Genomic DNA, 20,267 nt, shown 5'->3' with positions numbered 1-20,267 from the left:
CCTTTTGGGGACGTCATTTGAAATTGGGAAAAATTAGAAGTTGGAATATATCGTAGAATATTGCAATATATTTAAAATCGCAACAACATCGTATCGGGAGGCATCTGGTGATTTCCACCCCTATTTTTAATAGATCCCCAGTGGGGAATATACATTTTAACACTCTGTTACACAATACACACAGGCCTAAAATACACTCACATCCACAAACAGGACCTATTAAAGAAAATGAATACATATAGACGTGTTTCTAATGTTTTTACCCTTGTTTTTTAGCTTCTGGTTCAGTGTGGTAGGTTCACCTTGTTTTCATTTGTGGTGTGGATTTTTTCTGTGTTTGTTGCTGTATTTGTCAAACGTTTGCTTGTCGACCTTGTTGTGATTTGATGCCTGCTGCAGAGCACATTTCCTTCAGGATGATTAAGTTAAAGATGAAGTGCAGCGTTTAGCTCAAGATTGGAAGTATCAGCCATTCTGTGGCCGGGGACGGTCATGCATTACAAGCTAAAGACACACCACCCAACAACCCCAGCCTCATCTGAACCCACCACTGCTGCTGCTGACTGTTTATCGTCTTGCTAACTGCTGATCTGAGGCATGAACCCCCATAGGCAGCACAATAAATGTACAGCTTTAAAAACTGAACCTAGACGTGGATCAACAGCTCTCTGACACTGTCTGCACTTAAACATAATTAGCTTCACAGTGATGGGCTTTATTTGTGGACTATTGGATTAGATTGTGCAGGTGTTCCTTGTGTCCACCCGCTGCATATATTTCTGTCAATGTAAGGACATATATGCGTGTATAAACATACATCATATACATATGTGTGTATTTGTGGAAGCACATGGTGTAGTTGACGCATCTTTGATATGCACCCTGGGGATTCCCTTGCAGCACTCTGTGGGACTGATTAGTAAATTGCTCGCCTGCTCTCTTGTCAAACACACATGGACACACACACGCACGCACACACACACACACACACACACACACACACACACACACACTCACTTGTATGATGCTGATGTAGCAGACTGTGTATCACTAAGGCTATTTTTATTCGACTTAGATGGGATTATCTTAGGTGATTACCGTCTGCAGGTCTTTTCACTGAGTGTGTGTGTGTGTGTGTGTGTGTGTGTGTGTGTGCGTGCGTACGTGTGTGTGTGTGTGTGTACCTGCGTGTGTGTGTATATACATTGTATTGTATGAGCATCGTAGGTCCTAATTTTGTGCCTGTCTTTAATCCTGCCAGCATAGAATAAATATTGTAATGTCTCAGTTAAAGGGGGGGGGGGGGGGGGGTTGAAGGGGGCTAATGTAACTGTAGTAGCGTAACGTTAGCTAACTAGACCATCTGTCCAATCTGAGACTATGGTTACCTGGTCCTCAGACCTGCAGGGTAATCCAGACAGCTAGCTGACTATCTGTCCAATCTAGGACTATGTTACCTGGTCCTCAGATCTCTGCGGGTAAATCCAACAGCTAGCTAGACTATCTGTCCAATCTGAGGACTATGGTTACCTGGTCCTCAGTTCTCTGCTGGTAAATCCAGACAGCTAGCTAACTATCTGTCCAATCTAGGACTATGGTTCCTGGTCCTCAGGTCTCTGCAGGGTAAATCCACAGCAGCTAAGACTATCTGTCCAATCTGAGGACTATGGTACCTGTCCTCAGATCTCTGCAGGGTAAATCCAGACAGCTAGCTAGACTATCTGTCCAATCTGAGGACTATGGTTACTGGTCCTCAGATCTCTGCAGGGTAAATCCAGACAGCTAGCTATACTATCTGTCCAATCTGAGGACTATGGTTACCTGGTCCTAAAACTGCTTCTGAACGTACACATGTTCCACCAAAACTTCCTTCCTGAGACTATTTAGCAGAGGCACTGTGGCTCTGTCTGGAGCTTAGCCCTGCCCAAGACGATTGTGATTGGTGTAAAGAAATACCAATAAACCAGAACACGTTTTTGCCATATCCCAGAAAGCTGTGTGGACTAGCCAGACCTTCCTCTAAAGGGCTGCAGAAGAAGGTCTGGCAAAGCGAGACTATTTTTTTTTCAATTAAATTTTATTCATAGTATCAATTCATAACAAGAATTATCTCAAAACACTTAACACATAATTTACACAGAGCCAACAATTCTAGTAATTTCCCCAAAAGCACGCAGTGTGACAGTGGCGAGGAAAAACTCCTTTTAGGAAGAAACCTGGGACAGACCCAGGTTCTTGGTAGTCGGTATCTGACGGGGCCAGGCTGGGGGGGTGATGATTAATAACAGTCACATTAAAGATAATGGAACAGTGACTGGAAATAGTAGATTGTAGAAGCTCATGGCAAAGCAGGGCTTAATGAAAAGACACATGGTAACTGCTGGTCTGGTTGACCACCACACCCTTACTATCTGCCTTGTGACTTGAAGGACACTCTACTGATGCTCAATGTTGACATTGGACATAAATCATGAGCTGAAGGCTGGTTCTGGGACACTCTGCTGGTTTATTTCTAATCATGCTGAAATAAGTTTATATAGCAACAATATTACAGTAAAAGTCTGTAACCCATCTAGGCCACTGGAGAGGCTAAAAAGGCTGAAAGTGACGCTAGTGGAAAGAGCATGGGGTCATAAAAAAGGAGTATCGCTGTAGTTTTAATGTGTGTCTGTCATGGAGGAATGGTTTGCACAGGATTTAAGCAACCTCTCCATCTTCAGCAAAAACAAAAACATGTCACATATGGTGTTGTTGACAGATGGCATACCCAGAGCACAAATGATTTGTAATAAAAGGAAGTTTGGAAATAGATCCGGCTTTGCTATTACAATCTGGTAAAAACTGATAAGCCCTGATACAGATCCTGTCACGAATTGCCGGTTGTATGTGAGTGATTGTGTTCACATTTGTTGGTTTTTATCTGTAGTATGCTTGGTGTGTGTTCTTCCTCTGTCTCTCCCCTGGCATTTGTTTGGGGGCGTGCCTTGCCTGTCACTTCACACACCTTTGCTGATTCCTTTTACTACACCTGTACCTCATTCGTTCATCAAGGCAGTACTTGCCTAACTCTCGCCAAATTGCAACCTAGGGTATTTTTGTGAATGTACCCGAGTCAAACTTTAGTTTAAAAGCATAATTAGGACGTGAGTGCCATTTTTTAGATTGACTGTATTCTCATTTAGGGTCAAATGACCTTTTGAATGGGAGAGCTAGGGACTATGATCGCATCAAAATCACTATTTTTAAAACACTAAAAAGGCTCGACACAACATGAGACTTTGCTGCAACTGTCACCAGGGACTCTACACATGAACTCATCATGGAGAACATTGTTTGTGTACACAGAGTTTACTAAAAAGAAAGGTTCAAACAACTCACTCTAGCACTTATTGTTAAATTGTGATTTTGATGCTATCATAGTAGCGCCATAGTAATGGTCAATCTTAAAAGTGGCTCTTCAGTCCTAATTATGCTTTTTAACGAAGATTTGACTTGGGTACAGTCACAAATAGACCCTGCCAGATCATTATGAAGTACTGTAGGAGGAATCCCAGACCTCGGTCCTGGAGACACTGCCGCCCTTCCACAACCATCTAGTTCACTATTGTTTGGATCAAGTCCCACATTTTAGTTCGCCAGCCAGCCGTTTTCCTTACCGGAACCCACCTGGACTCTTCCCCCCCTCCTGCACCTGCCAACTCAGACTATTTGCACATTTCTGACCTACCAATAAACTGCTCAACTCACTCCCCTGGTCCGGTCAGTTTTTGGGTTTAATCATAGCAAACCTGACATACAGTTACTACTTAACGTATCAGGTTTTGAAAGGCTTTTTCTCAAGTAAACACACAAGACATGGTAAAGTTAAGCAAACACATATCCAACATTAAATAGAGTCTGTAGTTGTAAGGGTTTATGAATGAATGACTTTCAGCCGGCAGCACCCCCAGTTAGAATGAAATGCTGGACAGTAATGGATGCCACCAGAGGAATGGACAGAACCACAGGCCCATCAAACCTGAATGTTGGGTTTAGGTCAAGAAGAGCTTGTAATAATATTTTATTTAAAGCTTTAGTGTGTAACTTTTTCACATCAATAAACGTCCATAACGTTAAAGCCATTGTTATATGAGTTGCCGCAAAGCTAATTAAGACTACCCGCTCCACACAACTCTCTCTGGATCTCTCAGTATGACTATGTTCAGAAGATGTCGTCCCGTGACTTTAGTGCACAGAAGCTTATCAGAAGATAATGCCTCTTATGAAGAGTCCCTCGTGTGTTTTAACCCTCTGTGTCTCTTCATGAAGACAGTGCTCTCCCTGAGTCGCCTTCAAATGTGTTTTACTGTTTCGTGTTGTTGACTAAGATTTAATGTTCATGTACAAGTTTATGAAGGTGGGATGAGAAAGACTTTTGAAGTTGTTGGTGTTTGTTTGTGTGTTGCAGACTCTCTCATCGAGGCTCTAAAGGCCATCAGTGTGAGCACGGAGGTGATTGAGGAGGAGCTAAAGCCTCATTTGGACACAGTGCTGGCTGCTCTTTTGGAAAAAAGTAAGTAATGTAGGCACCACACACACACCCACACACACACAGTTATCTTTGTGGGGACCCGTCATTGACATAATGCATTCCAGAGCCCCTACCCTAACCTTACCCCTCACAACTAAATGCCTCCCCTTAACCCTTACCTTCATCTAAACCATAACCTAATATTAACCCTAATCCTAAAACCAAGTCTTTAAGGGTTGTGGGTTCCAGCATTTTGGACCCCACAAATGTAGTTCAACAAGAACACACACACACACACATAGATGATGTGATATGGGGTGATCTTGGGTGGTTTAATGTACCCTGTAGCAGAGTTAAAAATGACAAAACATGACCCTCACTTTATTCCTTGCTGATCACACACTGTTACCTTGTATATAAAATGTTGCAGGTCTGCTCACCAGATTTGACCCATATGCAAACTTGTCGTTGCATAACAATGTGCAAGGTGCTCTACATTACCATTTTGTGTGCAAATTGTATCTTCGGTGTAAGGGCAGCACACGTTGCTTGTTAGACCGTCACATATACTGGGTGAAAAGATCAGGAGGTGGATTTTTTTAATGCAACCACTAAAAACTAATGGTGAAAACTAACTTAGTTTCTAGTATTTAAGCTGTATGTGTACAATATCCTGTTGTTTTTATTTTCAATAACTGAATTTGTGTCCGCAGAGAAGGATGCTGCTGTTGAGATAGCCAGAAGTGGGATTCTACCCACACTGGCTAACGCCTTGCGGAGCAAAAGCCCCCTTTCATGCCAGGTGGCTCTGGTGGTGGCGGAGATGGCCAGAGAAGGTAGGAGAAACTGCTGCAGGGAAATGGTAATTCAGACTGGTAAATTGATGTTCCTCAAGAACATTTATTTGCTGGATAAATGTCTTTTGCCATATAAAGTCTGTGGGAAAAACGTTGCAAATCCACCGTTGGCCGCTATGCCCATGTTTGCATAAACAGCATAGTTGTGCATAATTAAGGCCATTCCGTTATTAATGACAGTTGGGCTGCTGTCACAGCAGGCCAGCACATAATGTAGGCTGCATTCAGCTCCATCCACGCTCCACCTCTATACCCATTTTTGGATTAGACGTCACGCCTGCCAAAATGGGGAGGGCCACTGGGAGCCGCCCACTTTGAGCTTCATTTTGGCTCATCAGTAACCATATTTTATTCAGTCCATGATCAAGAACTTACCATCACCATCATCATTATGTTCCCCGACAGTTTGCCCAGTTGACATGAAATGTTCTCTAATGGCTCAGAGAAAAAGGAACCTTGAACTCACAACTAGAGATGTTCTGATACCAGTATCGGTATTACCTCCAATACTACCTTAAACGCTGGTATGGGTATCTGAAGTACTGGAGTTTATGCACCAACACGATACCACATAGTAAAGCCCTAAACAAAATCTACGTTAAAGTAGTTTATGTTCTTCTTCCGTTAAAACTGACTTTCAAACTGGATAGTAAAAGAAAGTTCTGTGTTTAACCTGAGTCAGACCGACAACAACGATAGAAATCATATCACATCCATATAGGGATAGTAGTATACAGCTGTTAGACATCATATCATCATACAGAGATAGTAGTATACAGCTGTTAGACATCATATCATCATACAGAGATAGTAGTATACAGCTGTTAGACATCATACCATCATACAGAGATAGTAGTATACAGCTGTTAGACATCATATCATCATACAGAGATAGTAGTATACAGCTGTTAGACATCATATCATCATACAGAGATAGTAGTATACAGCTGTTAGACATCATATCATCATACAGAGATAGTAGTATACAGCTGTTAGACATCATATCATCATACAGAGATAGTAGTATACAGCTGTTAGACATCATATCATCATACAGAGATAGTAGTATACAGCTGTTAGACATCATATCATCATACAGAGATAGTAGTATACAGCTGTTAGACATCATATCATCATACAGAGATAGTAGTACACAGCTGTTAGACATCATATCATCATACAGAGATAGTATTATACAGCTGTTAGACATCATATCATCATACAGAGATAGTAGTATACAGCTGAAGATTATAAAATAAAAAACACACTGGTATTGGATCAGTACTTGGTGTTGGCCGATACAGAGTATCAGGTATCAGAATCGGTATCGGACCATCTCTAATCCCAACTCACTGGCTGACAGGTGTAATGTTGTGTGTCCATGTGTGTGTTGTAGCTGCAGTCAGGGAGCCGTGCATTGAGGCCGGCCTGGTGAAGGTGTTGGTTCCCCATCTGAACAGCAACAACCAGGAGATGCTGCTGAACACCGGCAGGGCCATCGGACGCATCTGCTTCGACAACTGTGAGTGGGTCTGACGTCGCTGGCTCCGTCAGCAGCTCCATGATGGTAAACTGTGTGTGTATGAGGCAGAAACTGTGACGGCTACACAGGCTGACAGCAAGTCACTCTAAAGGTTCAAATGGGTACCAGTGTTGCAGTCAAGACCACCTAAACCGAGACCAAGTCATCCCCAACGCCAGAATGTATCAAGACCAAGACCTCGAGGAGTTGAGATGGAATTGTATCATAAGAAATGCCTTGATAAAATAATAATCAAAATGTGTATGACTGGTGGACTGGTCTTGAAAAATCCAGAGTCGTCTTCATTTGAGACCGAGACAAGGCTGTTGATTCCGAGACGAGGTTGAGAACTTCAAAAAGAGGTGTTGAGACCGGTCTCGAGACCAAGACCGATCTCGAGTACTACAAATCTGTGACACCATGAAATAAAGTAATAGTCTGGAAGTGAAGTTAAAAGAAAACACACGTAAAACATGTCCATATCACTTTAATCTCTCTCTCTCTCTCTCAGCCTTCCAACAGGACCAGCTGGTCCAGAGTAGTGTAATCCCCAGACTGGTATCCATTATAAGGGAGTACCCAGAGAACGACCCCCTGGTCAACGTCTGCCTGCTGGCCCTCTGTAACCTGGCTGACATGGGTGAATATTTAGTAATTGTATATATTTTAGTAATTCATCATAAATTCCCTCACACCTACAGTGCAGGGCTAATGCTACCTTATTTATGTGCTACCTTATGCTAATGCTACCTTGTTTAACCATTAAAATATTTAAATGTGTACCTCAAAAATGTTTTTTCCAGATTAATTATGGATTGCAATTTTAAAGACATGAGCAGTTGTTAGTAATTAGAACTAGTGTTGCAGAAAAAGGGACTTTAACATTTAGTTAGAGTCGAGAAAAACAGTTAATTTTTGGACGGATCTTATTGTTAATTATTGTTATTGTAATTTACACAAGTTACATCTTTTGTTGAGTTTCATAGGCTTACATTTATTTAATGTATTCAGCTTAGCCTGTGAAGCTAAGGTGTTTACGTATTCTTCATGTAGTCTCCTTGCTTTCCTGTCAGTCATAAAACACACACTCTCACAGGTATAAAGGCAGAGTAAATGCTTGCACACACACCGATTGTGTACGTTGCCAGGAGAGATCCGTGGGAAGAACATACACACAGATCACTTCAGTCATTCTTCAGTGCTTCCCCAGCTCATTTCATCATGGAAGAGGAAAAACAAAGCGCCAGAGCTAATAAAGTGATGTCCCCGGGACAAAGGAATCAAAGCTTGTCCCAAAAGAAGAGAGGTCAACACACGTATAAAATGTTTTAAATGAAGATTTGAGCCAGGAAATCCCATTTTTAAAAGACTGCTGCGGTAGATCTCAGATGTGGGATCACTGTAGTCAGGATAATGTGTCTGTAGTCACCGCTCCCTGTGTTTGCAGACTCTGCGAGGGAGGCCCTGGCAGAGCTGGATGTGGCGGGCGTACTGACGTTTCAGCTGAAACGGGCGCCGGATGCCGAACGACGACACGTCATCCTGGAAATACTGGGCTCCCTGGGCGAGAGCGGTGAGACCTGCAGGGTTTCATCAAGCATGCCTTGATATTTTCACTATGGCTACTACTGCTAGTACCAGCCCTAATTGGCTCGGCTCAACAGCGGTGCCCTGTCCTCCTTTTTCCATTCCAGATGCAAATAGGTCGTCTTATTACTGTATGTACTACTGTAACATCAGAATCAGCTGTGGCCAGGTTTGCGTAGACAACCAAGGAATGTGACTTGGTCACTGTAATCCTTGTTCTCAAAGTACAACACTCACTCACTGTCACGTGTAAAGAATACTGTAAAAACAGATGGTCATGTGATTTAAAGAACCTCATCCCCTGAGTGTGTTTCCCAGATGGGAATCAGCTGTGATTGATCTATTTGCATAACTTCAATCTCTCCTTTACAGTAACATTGGAATACTGTAACATGCAGGCGACATGCGTTTCAATTAACAATATGAACAGCTGTTCACTGTGACTCTAGCCTATGAGTTGGCTTTAGAACATGATGTTGTAGGTTCTGACACAGCGTGAAAGCATTTGCGGATTTGTCAGTAAAAAGTACTTAAAGGTGAATGATTTGATTTGATTTGATTTATTTCCAACAAAAAAAACATTAAAACAGTTATATTTTACATGTTTCACAAAAAGATGGTATGGACAATTACCGAAAAACCCTCAAGGGGCTTAATAAGTGGCAATCTCCACAGAAACTTTTATTTACTGTATATATTATTATGTAAAAAAAATAAAATCTTTGTATAAAACAATTAAAAATTGCATTTAGCACACAAACCCATGTGGAAAATTCAGACAATGATGTGGGATGACTGTTCCATATTTCTGACCCTCTATATAATACACTAAACCGTGCTGGGAGCGTGCTATGGCCAGAAGCCCAGTTTGGTGAAATAATGCTCAGTTGCTGTACATGTATTGGAAGATAATGTTAGCTGTTAATAATGATAACATATTGTGTGCTGGACCATCAGATACACTGAAGCTGCAGTTTGCCGAGTCAGGCGTACCAGAAGCTTTATCAGAGATGATTCGGGCTTTGCAGGGCGGATCGGACCCCCACGATCTCTGCAGCATCAAGATTGCCTCCAACCTCATAGTGTCCCTGCTTTTAGGAGGTGAGTGATGCAGGCCAAACCCTGAGGCACGTCATATCAGTCTGTCTGTCACCTCATTCGCCTGATGATCAGGCAGTTTTGTGCATGTCATTTACTGTGCGTATTCAGCTGGGATTGGCCAGTTCCTGTCCTCTATCAATGCATTCAGACAGTATCTACCAAAAATGAAGTGTTGACTGACTGTAATTAGCTGTCATCAAAAGAAAGAGACACACCAGGAGAAAGAGGAGATGGGCACGACATAACCAAGCAGCCAATCAGGTTGTTTAGAGTATTGTCACCCATTTCAGCCTCACATATCTAAAATAGTGTGACCTTTCTGGGTGGCAGTGTGTCACATGCACAGGGCAAACCAATATGTCTCTGTATTACAGTTTTTTACAATTGCTTTGGCACTAATTCCAGAAACTTGATGTCATTTTTCAAAACTCTAGACACAAAACTCACAATGATCAAAATGCACATTTCTTTCAAAACTATGACACTTGTTTCAATTGCTAGGATCCGTTACACATAAACATAAGATCATTTGTTCATTTAACAAAAATCACCTGTGTAATATGACACAACTGACATCAAAGTACTAATACTTCAAAAAGCAATTCACACAATGCACTTCAAATGATTGTCTCTTCATTTCATTACAGTGATCTAACTATCTATTGATACAACTGCTCTAAATGATGAGTAACTGGTGTGTGCGTGTGTGTGTGTGTGTGTGTGTGCGTGCGTGTATGTGTGTGTGTGTGTGTGTGTGTGTGTCAGATGAGTCAATGCAGAAGTGTTTTGGTGAGGGCTCCGGTGTGGTGTATCAGGACGTCCTGTCCTGGCTGCAGAGCTCCAACACCCAGCTGCAGCTGTCCGGAGCGCTGGCCATCGCCAACTTCGCCAGGAACGGTGAGATATTTTTCCGAAATGAGCCCAGATGTGTGACAGGTGTGTGAAGAAACATTCCCTGCCATCATCTATGTGGAACTGAATTAGGATAAGCAAGCAGCCACCACCACAGTTTGGGAACATGACGTAGTAAAACATGTCCGGTTCTATGTATTATACACCTTTCTGCTGAATTCCTAATTCAATGTGTGTCTAATTAATTTTAACACAGCAAATATAGGGACAGGTCTTGCTGAGAAAGCTTAAGACCATTCACATCTTCTTCAAATTACAGTTCAACAGATTGAGTGTTTTCTCATTTGAAAGCGATACAACATTACTTGTAATAGGATAATGATATGGAGTTTGTGCGAGTGATATAAAGTGCTACACTTTGTGGTATCTGTAGTTCTGAAGGAGTCTGTTGTGTTTCTGTCAGACAGTAACTGTGTGAAGATGCTGGACCTCGGCGTGGTTCCTCACATCCTGACCTTGTTGGAGCAGCATGTCGAGGAAGGAGACGTGTCTGTTCAACATGCTGGACTGAGCGCGCTCAGAAACCTGGCCATTCCTGGTACTGATCAAAGCAAAACGTTAGAAATGCTAGTGGTGTAACGGACCATAGTTGACATAATACATGTGAACCGCGGATTAATTGCAAAGTTCAATAACAATACAAGTGTGAAATACATTTTTACTGACCCTGGGACCTAAACTGTGTTTTATGCCAGTTTTTTAAAGATGCTGTAGAAAGGAGTGGGAAGATCCAGGGCTTAGTCCAAGAATTTGAACATGGCCAACTTCTCAGTCCCTCCCCCCTTATCTGCTAAAGCCCAAACGGTCTCCTAAGCCCCTCCCCCCACAAGGGAGAATGACTGTTTGTGCCTGAGCAGTGATTAACATGCAGTTAGACCCCCCCGGCCCTGATTGGTGCATCTGAACAGGGAGCGGTGGATCTTTGTAAGTCGCACTAAAGGCTGTAGGTGGTACCAGAGGAGCTGGATTGTTTCTTTAATTACCTGCTTCATGTAGTACTACTCGTATATGGGGTCAGTTTCAGCAAATATGACAGAAATTTACTTTTATAAGTCTTACCTACTTAGAGCCCAACTGACATATCGACGGGCCAATATTATCGGCCGATATTAGGCATTTCCCGATCTATCGGTATCGGCATTTATGATGGCCAATAAAAAAAACTAAATATTTATCACTTAGAGGTTTATGCCTCGAGGCAGAGGTCCAGGGCTCGAATCCGACCTGTGACGATTTCCTGCATGACTTCACCCTCTCTCTCCCCTTTCTCACCTAGCTGTCCTATCAAATGAAAATGTCCTATACAAAAAAATTATCTTAGAAAAAAAATGTCAGAAGGACAAATTTCGTAAAAGTACACGACATGGGTCAATCAAGAAAAGAAGATCTGTAAACATACCGCTAGAGGTTTAAAATGTCTTTAATTCTACCATTTAATTTACTATTTTCTATCTTTTAATTGGATTCAAAATACCATGAATGCTCTGTGTCTATCAGGCACCAACAAAGTGCAGATGCTGGAGGACGGGGTGACGGAGAGGATAAAGACCCTGCTGCGCTCGGACATGCCCCCAGTTCAGTTCAAACTGCTGGGTACGCTACGCATGATGGTGGACGGACAAGGTGAGTAGCCTGAGACGGGATCCCTGTTGTGTACGATCAGGATCACTGAATACCTACAACTACCATTCCTCCCAGAAGATGAACCCAAGCTCCAGCCGCTTTAGTTACACCATCTCAGGCAGATTTCACCAAACACCAAAAAGCATTACTGGGTCTGGGTTTGTGTGGGGGGGACATGAAGTAGTGACACTGTTACTCCCATTTTCCACTGGGCACGTCTGTGACACGCACCAACCACACCGAGAGCGTCTCAGAAGTGAAGAGAACTTGTAGACTATATTGTCTCTACAAATAGAAAACAAAGGCCCCCCTTCGTGAAGGCCGTCTCCAAGCTCTTGTTCCTGCCCCGAGGAGCAAGGGGGGGGATCTCTGAGGAGCTAGGAACGAGGACACGCAAGAGCAGACTTCCAAGAAGCCGTGCAGCTAAAAAACGGTGCTAACTCCACCCGTACAGCTGACACATTCACGTGACACATTTCCTCTTTTCCATCTCTCCCATGCTTCCTTGGTGGGACGGACTCAGACGCGAAGAAGGAAGCGTGGATGCTACATAACGACCTGGGATGTACTCGTAGACTACGTTTACATGCACGTTATATTGAAGTTTTTGCTCTTATTCTGAAAAGACAATATTCCGTCCCACTTTGAACAGTCCTCTGGGACCTATTGTGGGTTGAGAGCTTTACTTAGAGGTAATAACCGTTTTTTTTTCCCTGGATCCATTCAGATTCTCCCTTGTCCCTTTGGACACCAAGCCTTTTTTTATTTATCATTTGGTGTGAAATATAAAAATAGTGAGAAATGCCCATCACAGGTTCTGATAGGCCAAGCCAAGGAGATGTTCCCAGATGCATCAACCCATTTTATTATAGCCATTTCTTTTAGCAGCATTCTCATTAAACAATGGACATTTTTCACCCTAGTGATAAGAACAGGTATTTTACTTTTTTCCTGTAACACTGTGGCAACTTGTGGCAATGATATTTCTCAATTGCTTTTGGTTCATTAAATGTGTTTTGCCTTTTCTCTGCTACGCTTTGTGTGTCAGAGGAGGCAGCTTTGGTGCTGGGGAGGGATGCTGTGCTGCTGGCCCGGATCATGGAGTGGTGTGAAGCCAAAGACCACGCAGGAGTCCGTGGAGAAGCCAGTCGCCTTTTGGCTGCCCTCATCAGACACAGCCGCAGCCCCGTGAGCCCGTTTCTTCTGATCTGAGACTTAGCAGAAGTTTAAGCTCATACTTCCATTTTCTTTTCATTTCTTCTTGCTAATCACACACATGCTGACTGTATATCATGCACATACATTAGCTGAACACCTGTAATGGGCTGATTTCCTCTCTGACAGGAAGTGGTCCATGCTGTAGCCAAAGCTGATGGGATTCGGCACCTTATCTCCATGGCGACAAGTGAACATGTCATCATGCAGAACGAGGCCCTGGTTGCCCTGGCGATAGCATCTGCCATTGACATTGGTAAAGCAATTTTAGAGACTATGTACTTATAAATGTTATAACTACTGTATGTCTGACTGGAACTTATAGCTAATTTACATCGCTTTGTTTTAGTATAAAAACAAATCTTATGCTACGTTTCCCCTCTCATTCCCCCTGCTCTGGCCTGTCCCCCTCTCATTCCCCCTGCTCACTGTTCCCCCTCTCATTCTCCCTGCTCGGGTGTTCTTCCTCTCATTCCCCGTGCTCGGCTGTTTCCCCCTCTCATTCCCCCTGCTTGCTGTTTCCCCCTCTCATTCCCCCTGCTCTTTGCCTTCCCCCCTCTCATTCTCCCTGCTTGCTGTTTCCCTCCTCTCATTCTCTCTGCTTCTGGCATTTCCCCCTCTCATTCCCCCTGCTCTTTGCCTTTCCCCCCCTCTCATTCTCCCTGCCTGCTGTTTCCCCTCTCATCTCCTGCCTCTGTGTTCCTCCTCTCATTCCCCCTGCTCACTGTTTCTCCTCCCCTCTCATTCTCCCTGCTCTGGTGCTCCTCCTCTCATTCCCCTGCTCTTGCCTTTCCCCCCTCTCATTCCCCCTGCTCGCTGTTTCCCCCTCTCATTCTCCCTGCTCTGGTGTCCCTCTCCATTCCCCCTGCTCACTGTTTCCCCCTCTCTTCTCCCTGCTCTGGTGTTCCTCCTCTCATTCCCCCTGCTCGCTGTTTCCCCCTCTCATTCTCCCCGCTCTGGTGTTCCTCCTCTCATTCTCCCTGCTCTGGTGTTCCTCCTCTCATTCTCCCTGCTCTGGTGTTCCTCCTCTCATTCCTCCTGCTCTTGTGTTTCCCCCTCTCCTTCCCCCTGCTATGGCGTCACCGAGCCCCTAAACCGGAGACATTAGGAAACACTTCTGACCCGTTTTGGTTATGAATCTGCGGGGTGATGTTAGCTGAAACGGAGATTAGTTCTTCTACTGGAGCTAAAAGACGTGTGTGTGTGTGTGTGTGTGTGTGTGTGTGTGTGCGCGCGCACGGAGAGTGCTTTTGGCTCAAAACTCTGCTTAGAAACCCAAATGTAGCAATGTAAATGTAGCCTAAATGGGAGCTCTCAACAAGGTTGACAACTATGTCTATCCTTTCACCTGACCTGCCTGGAACCTGGTACAGGTAAAGGCAGCTTGTCCCAATCCAGAAGAAGAGAATTATATTATATTATAATTACTCATAGGCCTAGAAGTAGGACCAAAATTGTTGGTCAATTAGGATCCCATTAGCATTCCGAGATGCTTAGAAAATCCCGGCCCCTCATGTTAGAGGAACACAGCTTTAACTGTTAATGTGCTCACAAGCCTCCAGTGAGCCACATTTCATTCACTTGCAATTTGTTGCATTCCCATGCAATGTAGACTTTTTGTACTTTTCAGCACAAAAAAAGATGCAATTCATTTTTTAATACGCATAATAAAATAATTCCAACCAAAACAAACATATGTATATGTTTAAAGGTACATGATAGTCAAAGCGGTTTATCAATAACTTAATGTGTTGGTGGTCTCCCTATCAGCTCTTTCAATAACTGTTTATTTAATATGTTTCTTTATCAAGATTTGATCATCATCTCATTTCTTTGTTTAGACACTGGGTTTGTTAATAGTTACGCCATTCACCAACCTTCCATAACGCGAAGCAAAGAACCACCCGATAACATGAAATTAGATCGACCTCCTTTTTTTCACAACTATGCTAAAACCCAACAATACATGAGAATGATTTACAGAATAATCTGACAGCAAATGTTTGCTCGTATAATATCAAGAAAACCCCAAAACATTGCAAGGGCATGCAAAGCTACTGAACATACAGCACATGCCCCCTGAGGGCCGCGCTACAGAACTACAGTGAGAAATGACCTACATATGCAGCCAGATGCAATGAATGTGCTACACCACGCAAGACACAGGGCATACCAAACTACTCACTAGTTAAGTTTATCTTTATGTGTCTTATTTGTTGTCATATTTGGCACCTTAGGACACACACAGGCTGGTTGTGAGAGGGCTTCATCAGCTTGGGATGCCCAAAAAGAGAGCTTAAATATACTATGCTCTGTATGCTATCATAGGCAGCTGCCATATATGGCAAAGACGCTTACTCATACGCATGAAAAAGGAGGGATATGCTTAATATCAGGAAGACCTGCTGTATGCAAATGGTCCATGCTTTTGTATGTGTATTTTATGGCACCGTTTTTCTTCTTTCAAGGGTGAGTTGCCCACAGATTCATCAGGAAACGGGTGTATTTAACTGCATTTACTGTATAATAGTTTATTGCCCTGTAAATAGCTCCCTTCATGTTAAAGTGTGCGTGTGTGGGTGTGTGTGCGTGTGTCTCCAGAGTCTATGAAGGATCCGTTTGGGGAGGCGGAGCTCTTGCCCATGCTGAAGAAGATGTTGGAGGACCCCGCAGGGGCAGTGGAAGTCAAGTTCAGTGCTTTAGGTCTCATCTGCAGCCTGGCCAACTCCAGTACGTGTTTGATTTTACAACACACTCCCAGTAATTCTGTTCCATTCAAGATGTCTTTGCATGGTTTTCAGCAACACCTGTACAGTCTGCAGTGTTCTAGCAGGTACACGTCAAGCTGCCTTGACGTGTACCTGCCTTCAGGTGAGCTGGTCGTCTTTTTACTTACTTACTTACTGCCCGTCACCCCTACCAGGGTATGGGCCGCCAACAACAACAACAACAGCTCTCCAGAGTCCGCTGGTCGTCTACATCGGTCAAAACATTTGAATATTTTCTCACTTAGCTGCTTGCGTGGCTGCGTGGCACGCTGTCCTACTCTGCAAATAACGAGCTAGCAGTAATTAATTATTGCACATGTGCAAGTCCCAACAAAGACGGAACAGAAGTGAGATGTAGCACTCTGGAGCTAAAACAGAGAGCTCAACACACAGGGTGAAAGGAGGAGCTGCAGCAATGTGCAGTACAACCAAATTAAATCATGTAAACCTATTCTGGTACAAACTCGAAATACAATTATGAACCTGAAGATGGGCATAATATGGGCGCTTTAATGGTTCTTTCTTTAACCTGTTATGTCCTCTTTCTGTTCTTGTGCTTCCAAGGAACATCTTATGTTCCTCAATATAAAAGACAGAGTGTATAGGACACACAACACATGTTCAGAAACATCTCATCTGCATTTGTTGGCCTCCTACTAGTTGCAATCCATCTCACCCATCTCTGTCTTCTTCCTTCCATCCTTGTCTGCTCCAGATGTGATGAAGGTGGAGTTAACGTCTGTGGATATGAAGGAGAGTCTCGGTAAACTGACAGATCACAGCAACAGTAAGCTTGCCTCGCAGGCCGGCTCCATCCTGGCCACCCTGGGTGACCCCAGCTAAACCAGCCCCCCGGGATCCCATCGGCTGTATGGATTTATCCAGCTCATCAACATACTTGAATTCGAATGATCTTACTCCACAGATTAGCTAAAATTGAAATGGATTCTAAAATTTCACCTGTTGTGGCAATAATTACTAATTAGTACAAGCAAGACCTTAGGTGTAATTTGCAGGGGGGTTACAACCCCCCAATAATCAAAACTGGCCAGTGCATCCCCCAAAAAATCATAATTTCCTTTATTAAAATAAAGACATTTGCACCATAACTTTATGCAGAAAAGGCACAAACTGTTGCAAATTCCCCAGAATGCAGAAAATGAAGTGTTTGATTTGCACACATTGTGACATTTTATATATGATAGAATTTGTGAATGATGACCAAATGATTTGTTAGAAAATGTAAAAGAAATAATTTGGAATGTTTGGATTCATTATTTGGATTGCTGTTATGTAGTTGCAACTGATGATTATAAAACCTTTGTAATGGTTAATAAAATAATTTGTAAAGCACGTACACACATTATTTAGCTTATTATTATTATACATTCACAAATAATCTTTTATAGATCACCAAAAATACTCCACGGGGGCCAAATTGATGTTACTTGATTCTTCATTGTCGAACATTTATTCATTATTATAAGCATTAGTTACAACTTTATAATAGCCACCAAAATAATGTTTAACATACCTAACATTTCCAATAATAAGTAAACATTATAGATCATCAGTTCATGTTTGTCTTTTTCTAAAAGTTGATGTATGCGGCAAAAAGCGACAGGAAATGGATCTCATCAGTGGACGGCATTGTCATGGCGACAATGTGTGTTCAATGTGTTGGTCATCACGTGACCAACACATTGAACAACTTAATTAACCCTCGTGTTGTCATCCTGTCAAAATTGGAAATCAACACTGTAGTTGACGCTTTTTATCAATATTTTTTACTTTTACTCATGTTTTTGTCCCTTTTTTCAACACTTTCGACGCTTTTTCTCAACGTTTGTCTCTTTTTTTGACGTTTTCAACACTACGTAACACTAATTTATTAACTAGTTTTCCAGTTATTTTTGGAATTTATGGTCAATAAACATAATTTGTAGGAAATTAAACCTAATGTTTGAGTTAGAAAAGCAGAAATTAGGAATCATTGAGACTAAAATTAAAGAAATGGATGTTGATGGATAATCACAGACTGGAATATGTCAACTTTTACTCAATACTATTTCAAAAACACTTCAATTTGTTTTTTTAAATGCTATTAATTGAATAAGACGCCCCAAAATTAATGAAAGTAGAGATTTGTACTTGCCAAAGAGCGTTGGGTGGAATCAATCATATTATTTTGGGGAATTACAATTTGGTAGTTAAAATGAATATTGATACAGGAAAACATGTCTTTAAAAAGTCTGTGCAGAAACATAGTTTGAGTTGGAATAAATATTTAAATGGAGTTTAATTTCAATGACAAATCAAGTCACTGTCTATGGTTGCCGATTTTAAAGTGAATGATTTGGGAGTGCAAATCAACGGTATAAAATTGACTTTAAGACTGGTATTTTTTAAAAGGCTGAAACCCGGTCAAGGCGACCAAAGACTTTCTCCATCACCAAAAACCATTCCTACATAACCAACTCCACACGCTCCACTCTGTAAATCACCGCTGTCATCCTGAACAGCATCCTGAGCTGCATTAACTAGCAGTGCACCTGCATGGCCTTTAGGCACAACACGGACTTAGTTAGGGGTCAAAGATCATCATTTGAGTTTTGTTGTCCCTTCTGATGCCTATTGCATAATCCCATGCTCTGTCTAGCCTCAAGTCCTGTTCAAAATATACTAGAAAAACCTGGCGGCTGGGCTGTGTAAGCTAGGGTGACCAGACTAGAGGATGGATACCCGACCCGAGCCCGACGGGACCCGACGGTACCTGACGGGCCGGGCCGGGTTGGAACAGATTTTTAGAAAGGATGCTCGGGTTCGGGTCAGGCTTGGTCACATCAGCGCGATAAGGCATGAACATTTTGAATTAAAAACAGCTTATTATGTAGGTAATGGCGTTGTTGCCCGTGTGCATTGATGCGCTCATGTTGACATTTCCAATGCCTTCCTACGATTGCTTAATAAAAGCGGCTTTCCATACAAACAAACGTAAAGTGTATGTATTAGAAACAAATGCGATTTTAACTGTGTCGGGCTCGGGTCGGGCTCGGACAGAAATATCTTAATGCCTGTCGGGCTCGGGTTGGGTTCGGTTACTGCTCTGTCGGACGCGGGCCGGGCTCGGACAGAAAAATCCGGCCCGATCCGCACTCTAGACCAGACGTCCCCGGTTTCTGGTGACCTGTTTTGGTGACCTGTCCCCGGCTGGATCTGTCCCCGGAAATGCCCCCGGTTTCGACTGTGACTGACAGACCCGAAATTGGAATGAAAGAAAGAAAACACTGACCAAACGGAGCCGATAGTCGCTCAAGACAAGCTCAGAGATGTTTCAGAAAGCTGTATTTTACGATGCTAAAATCACTGATTATTTACATGGAGTCTGGTGGGTTTAGCCAACGCATTTTCGCTGACTTTTATGTTTTAAAAAAGGATCTCAATCGGTCGACCTTCTCAGAAATCCTTACTATAATGTTGTCTGTTGGGGGAAACAGCTCTAGGTCTAGTGTCCCCGTTTTAAGTTTTACAAAAATAAAAACGTGACGTGTTTTGGACGTGTATTTGCTTCTGAGCTGAAAATGTCGCCGGATTTTGTCTGAGAAATCTGGTCACCTTAATGAATGCAGGATTATTGGGAAGAGTGGAGGAAGCCGATGGGAGCTGATTTATGGGAAAGAACCAATTTGCAAAGCGTAGTTTAGTAGTTCAGTTCTACTTATTTGCTAATTTTATTCCCTATCCTGATCTGCCGTGATCACCAGGTGAAATGACGTTTGCAAAGACCAAATGTCTTCTATGTCACGGTTGCATCAGTTAGATTCTGATTTTTTTTGTGTTTTTTGTCTCAGTGTGATGATATTTGTATAGTTACTTTAGCACATCTTATCAAAAAGTATTGTCACAGCCCAATGTGAGGAGAGGGAAGATTTGAGTTGCGCGCGCATCACTTTGCAACAAGTAGAGTTAGCCTACAACATGCTAACCAGAGACTTCTGTAATGTCAACACAGTAAAAAGGGACCAAGTTAACCGGTGGTGGAAACACAGTTGCAATGATGCCTAGGCACCTGTGGGTTATGTCATGTCATGATGGGGTTATTATGGAGAGCCCCCACCCAAACAGCCTAATACACTGTATTCCCTTGTGTGATAGCTAGGTTGTAGCTAAGC

At 42.7% G+C, this 20,267-nt stretch overlaps 1 protein-coding gene across 2 annotated transcripts in view; it reads left to right on the top strand.

Moving 5' to 3' along the window:
• Nucleotides 1–18,707, top strand: part of si:dkey-191g9.5 (rap1 GTPase-GDP dissociation stimulator 1) — a 21,527-nt gene extending 2,820 nt beyond the window's left edge. The window contains exons 2-15 of one of the 2 annotated variants that reach the window (XM_032511525.1): nt 277–292; nt 4,448–4,552; nt 5,224–5,346; nt 6,764–6,889; nt 7,401–7,529; nt 8,337–8,462; nt 9,434–9,577; nt 10,343–10,474; nt 10,893–11,027; nt 11,987–12,112; nt 13,161–13,300; nt 13,457–13,583; nt 15,929–16,057; nt 16,811–18,707. In XM_032511525.1, coding sequence (XP_032367416.1) covers nt 5,334–5,346; nt 6,764–6,889; nt 7,401–7,529; nt 8,337–8,462; nt 9,434–9,577; nt 10,343–10,474; nt 10,893–11,027; nt 11,987–12,112; nt 13,161–13,300; nt 13,457–13,583; nt 15,929–16,057; nt 16,811–16,938 — 1,455 coding nt within the window. In that variant the 5' untranslated portion in view covers nt 277–292; nt 4,448–4,552; nt 5,224–5,333 and the 3' untranslated portion in view covers nt 16,939–18,707. The remainder of the gene's footprint in view (nt 1–276; nt 293–4,447; nt 4,553–5,223; nt 5,347–6,763; nt 6,890–7,400; nt 7,530–8,336; nt 8,463–9,433; nt 9,578–10,342; nt 10,475–10,892; nt 11,028–11,986; nt 12,113–13,160; nt 13,301–13,456; nt 13,584–15,928; nt 16,058–16,810) is intronic. The other variant, XM_032511524.1, reaches the window with a different exon arrangement.
• The last annotated feature ends 1,560 nt before the right edge of the window (nt 18,708–20,267 follow it).

The sequence above is a fragment of the Etheostoma spectabile genome, unplaced genomic scaffold (genome assembly GCF_008692095.1).
Source record: "Etheostoma spectabile isolate EspeVRDwgs_2016 unplaced genomic scaffold, UIUC_Espe_1.0 scaffold379, whole genome shotgun sequence".
Lineage (NCBI taxonomy): Eukaryota > Metazoa > Chordata > Actinopteri > Perciformes > Percidae > Etheostoma > Etheostoma spectabile.
The sequence above is the reverse complement of the archived record's forward strand: the minus strand, read 5'-3'. Positions and strand labels throughout refer to the sequence as shown.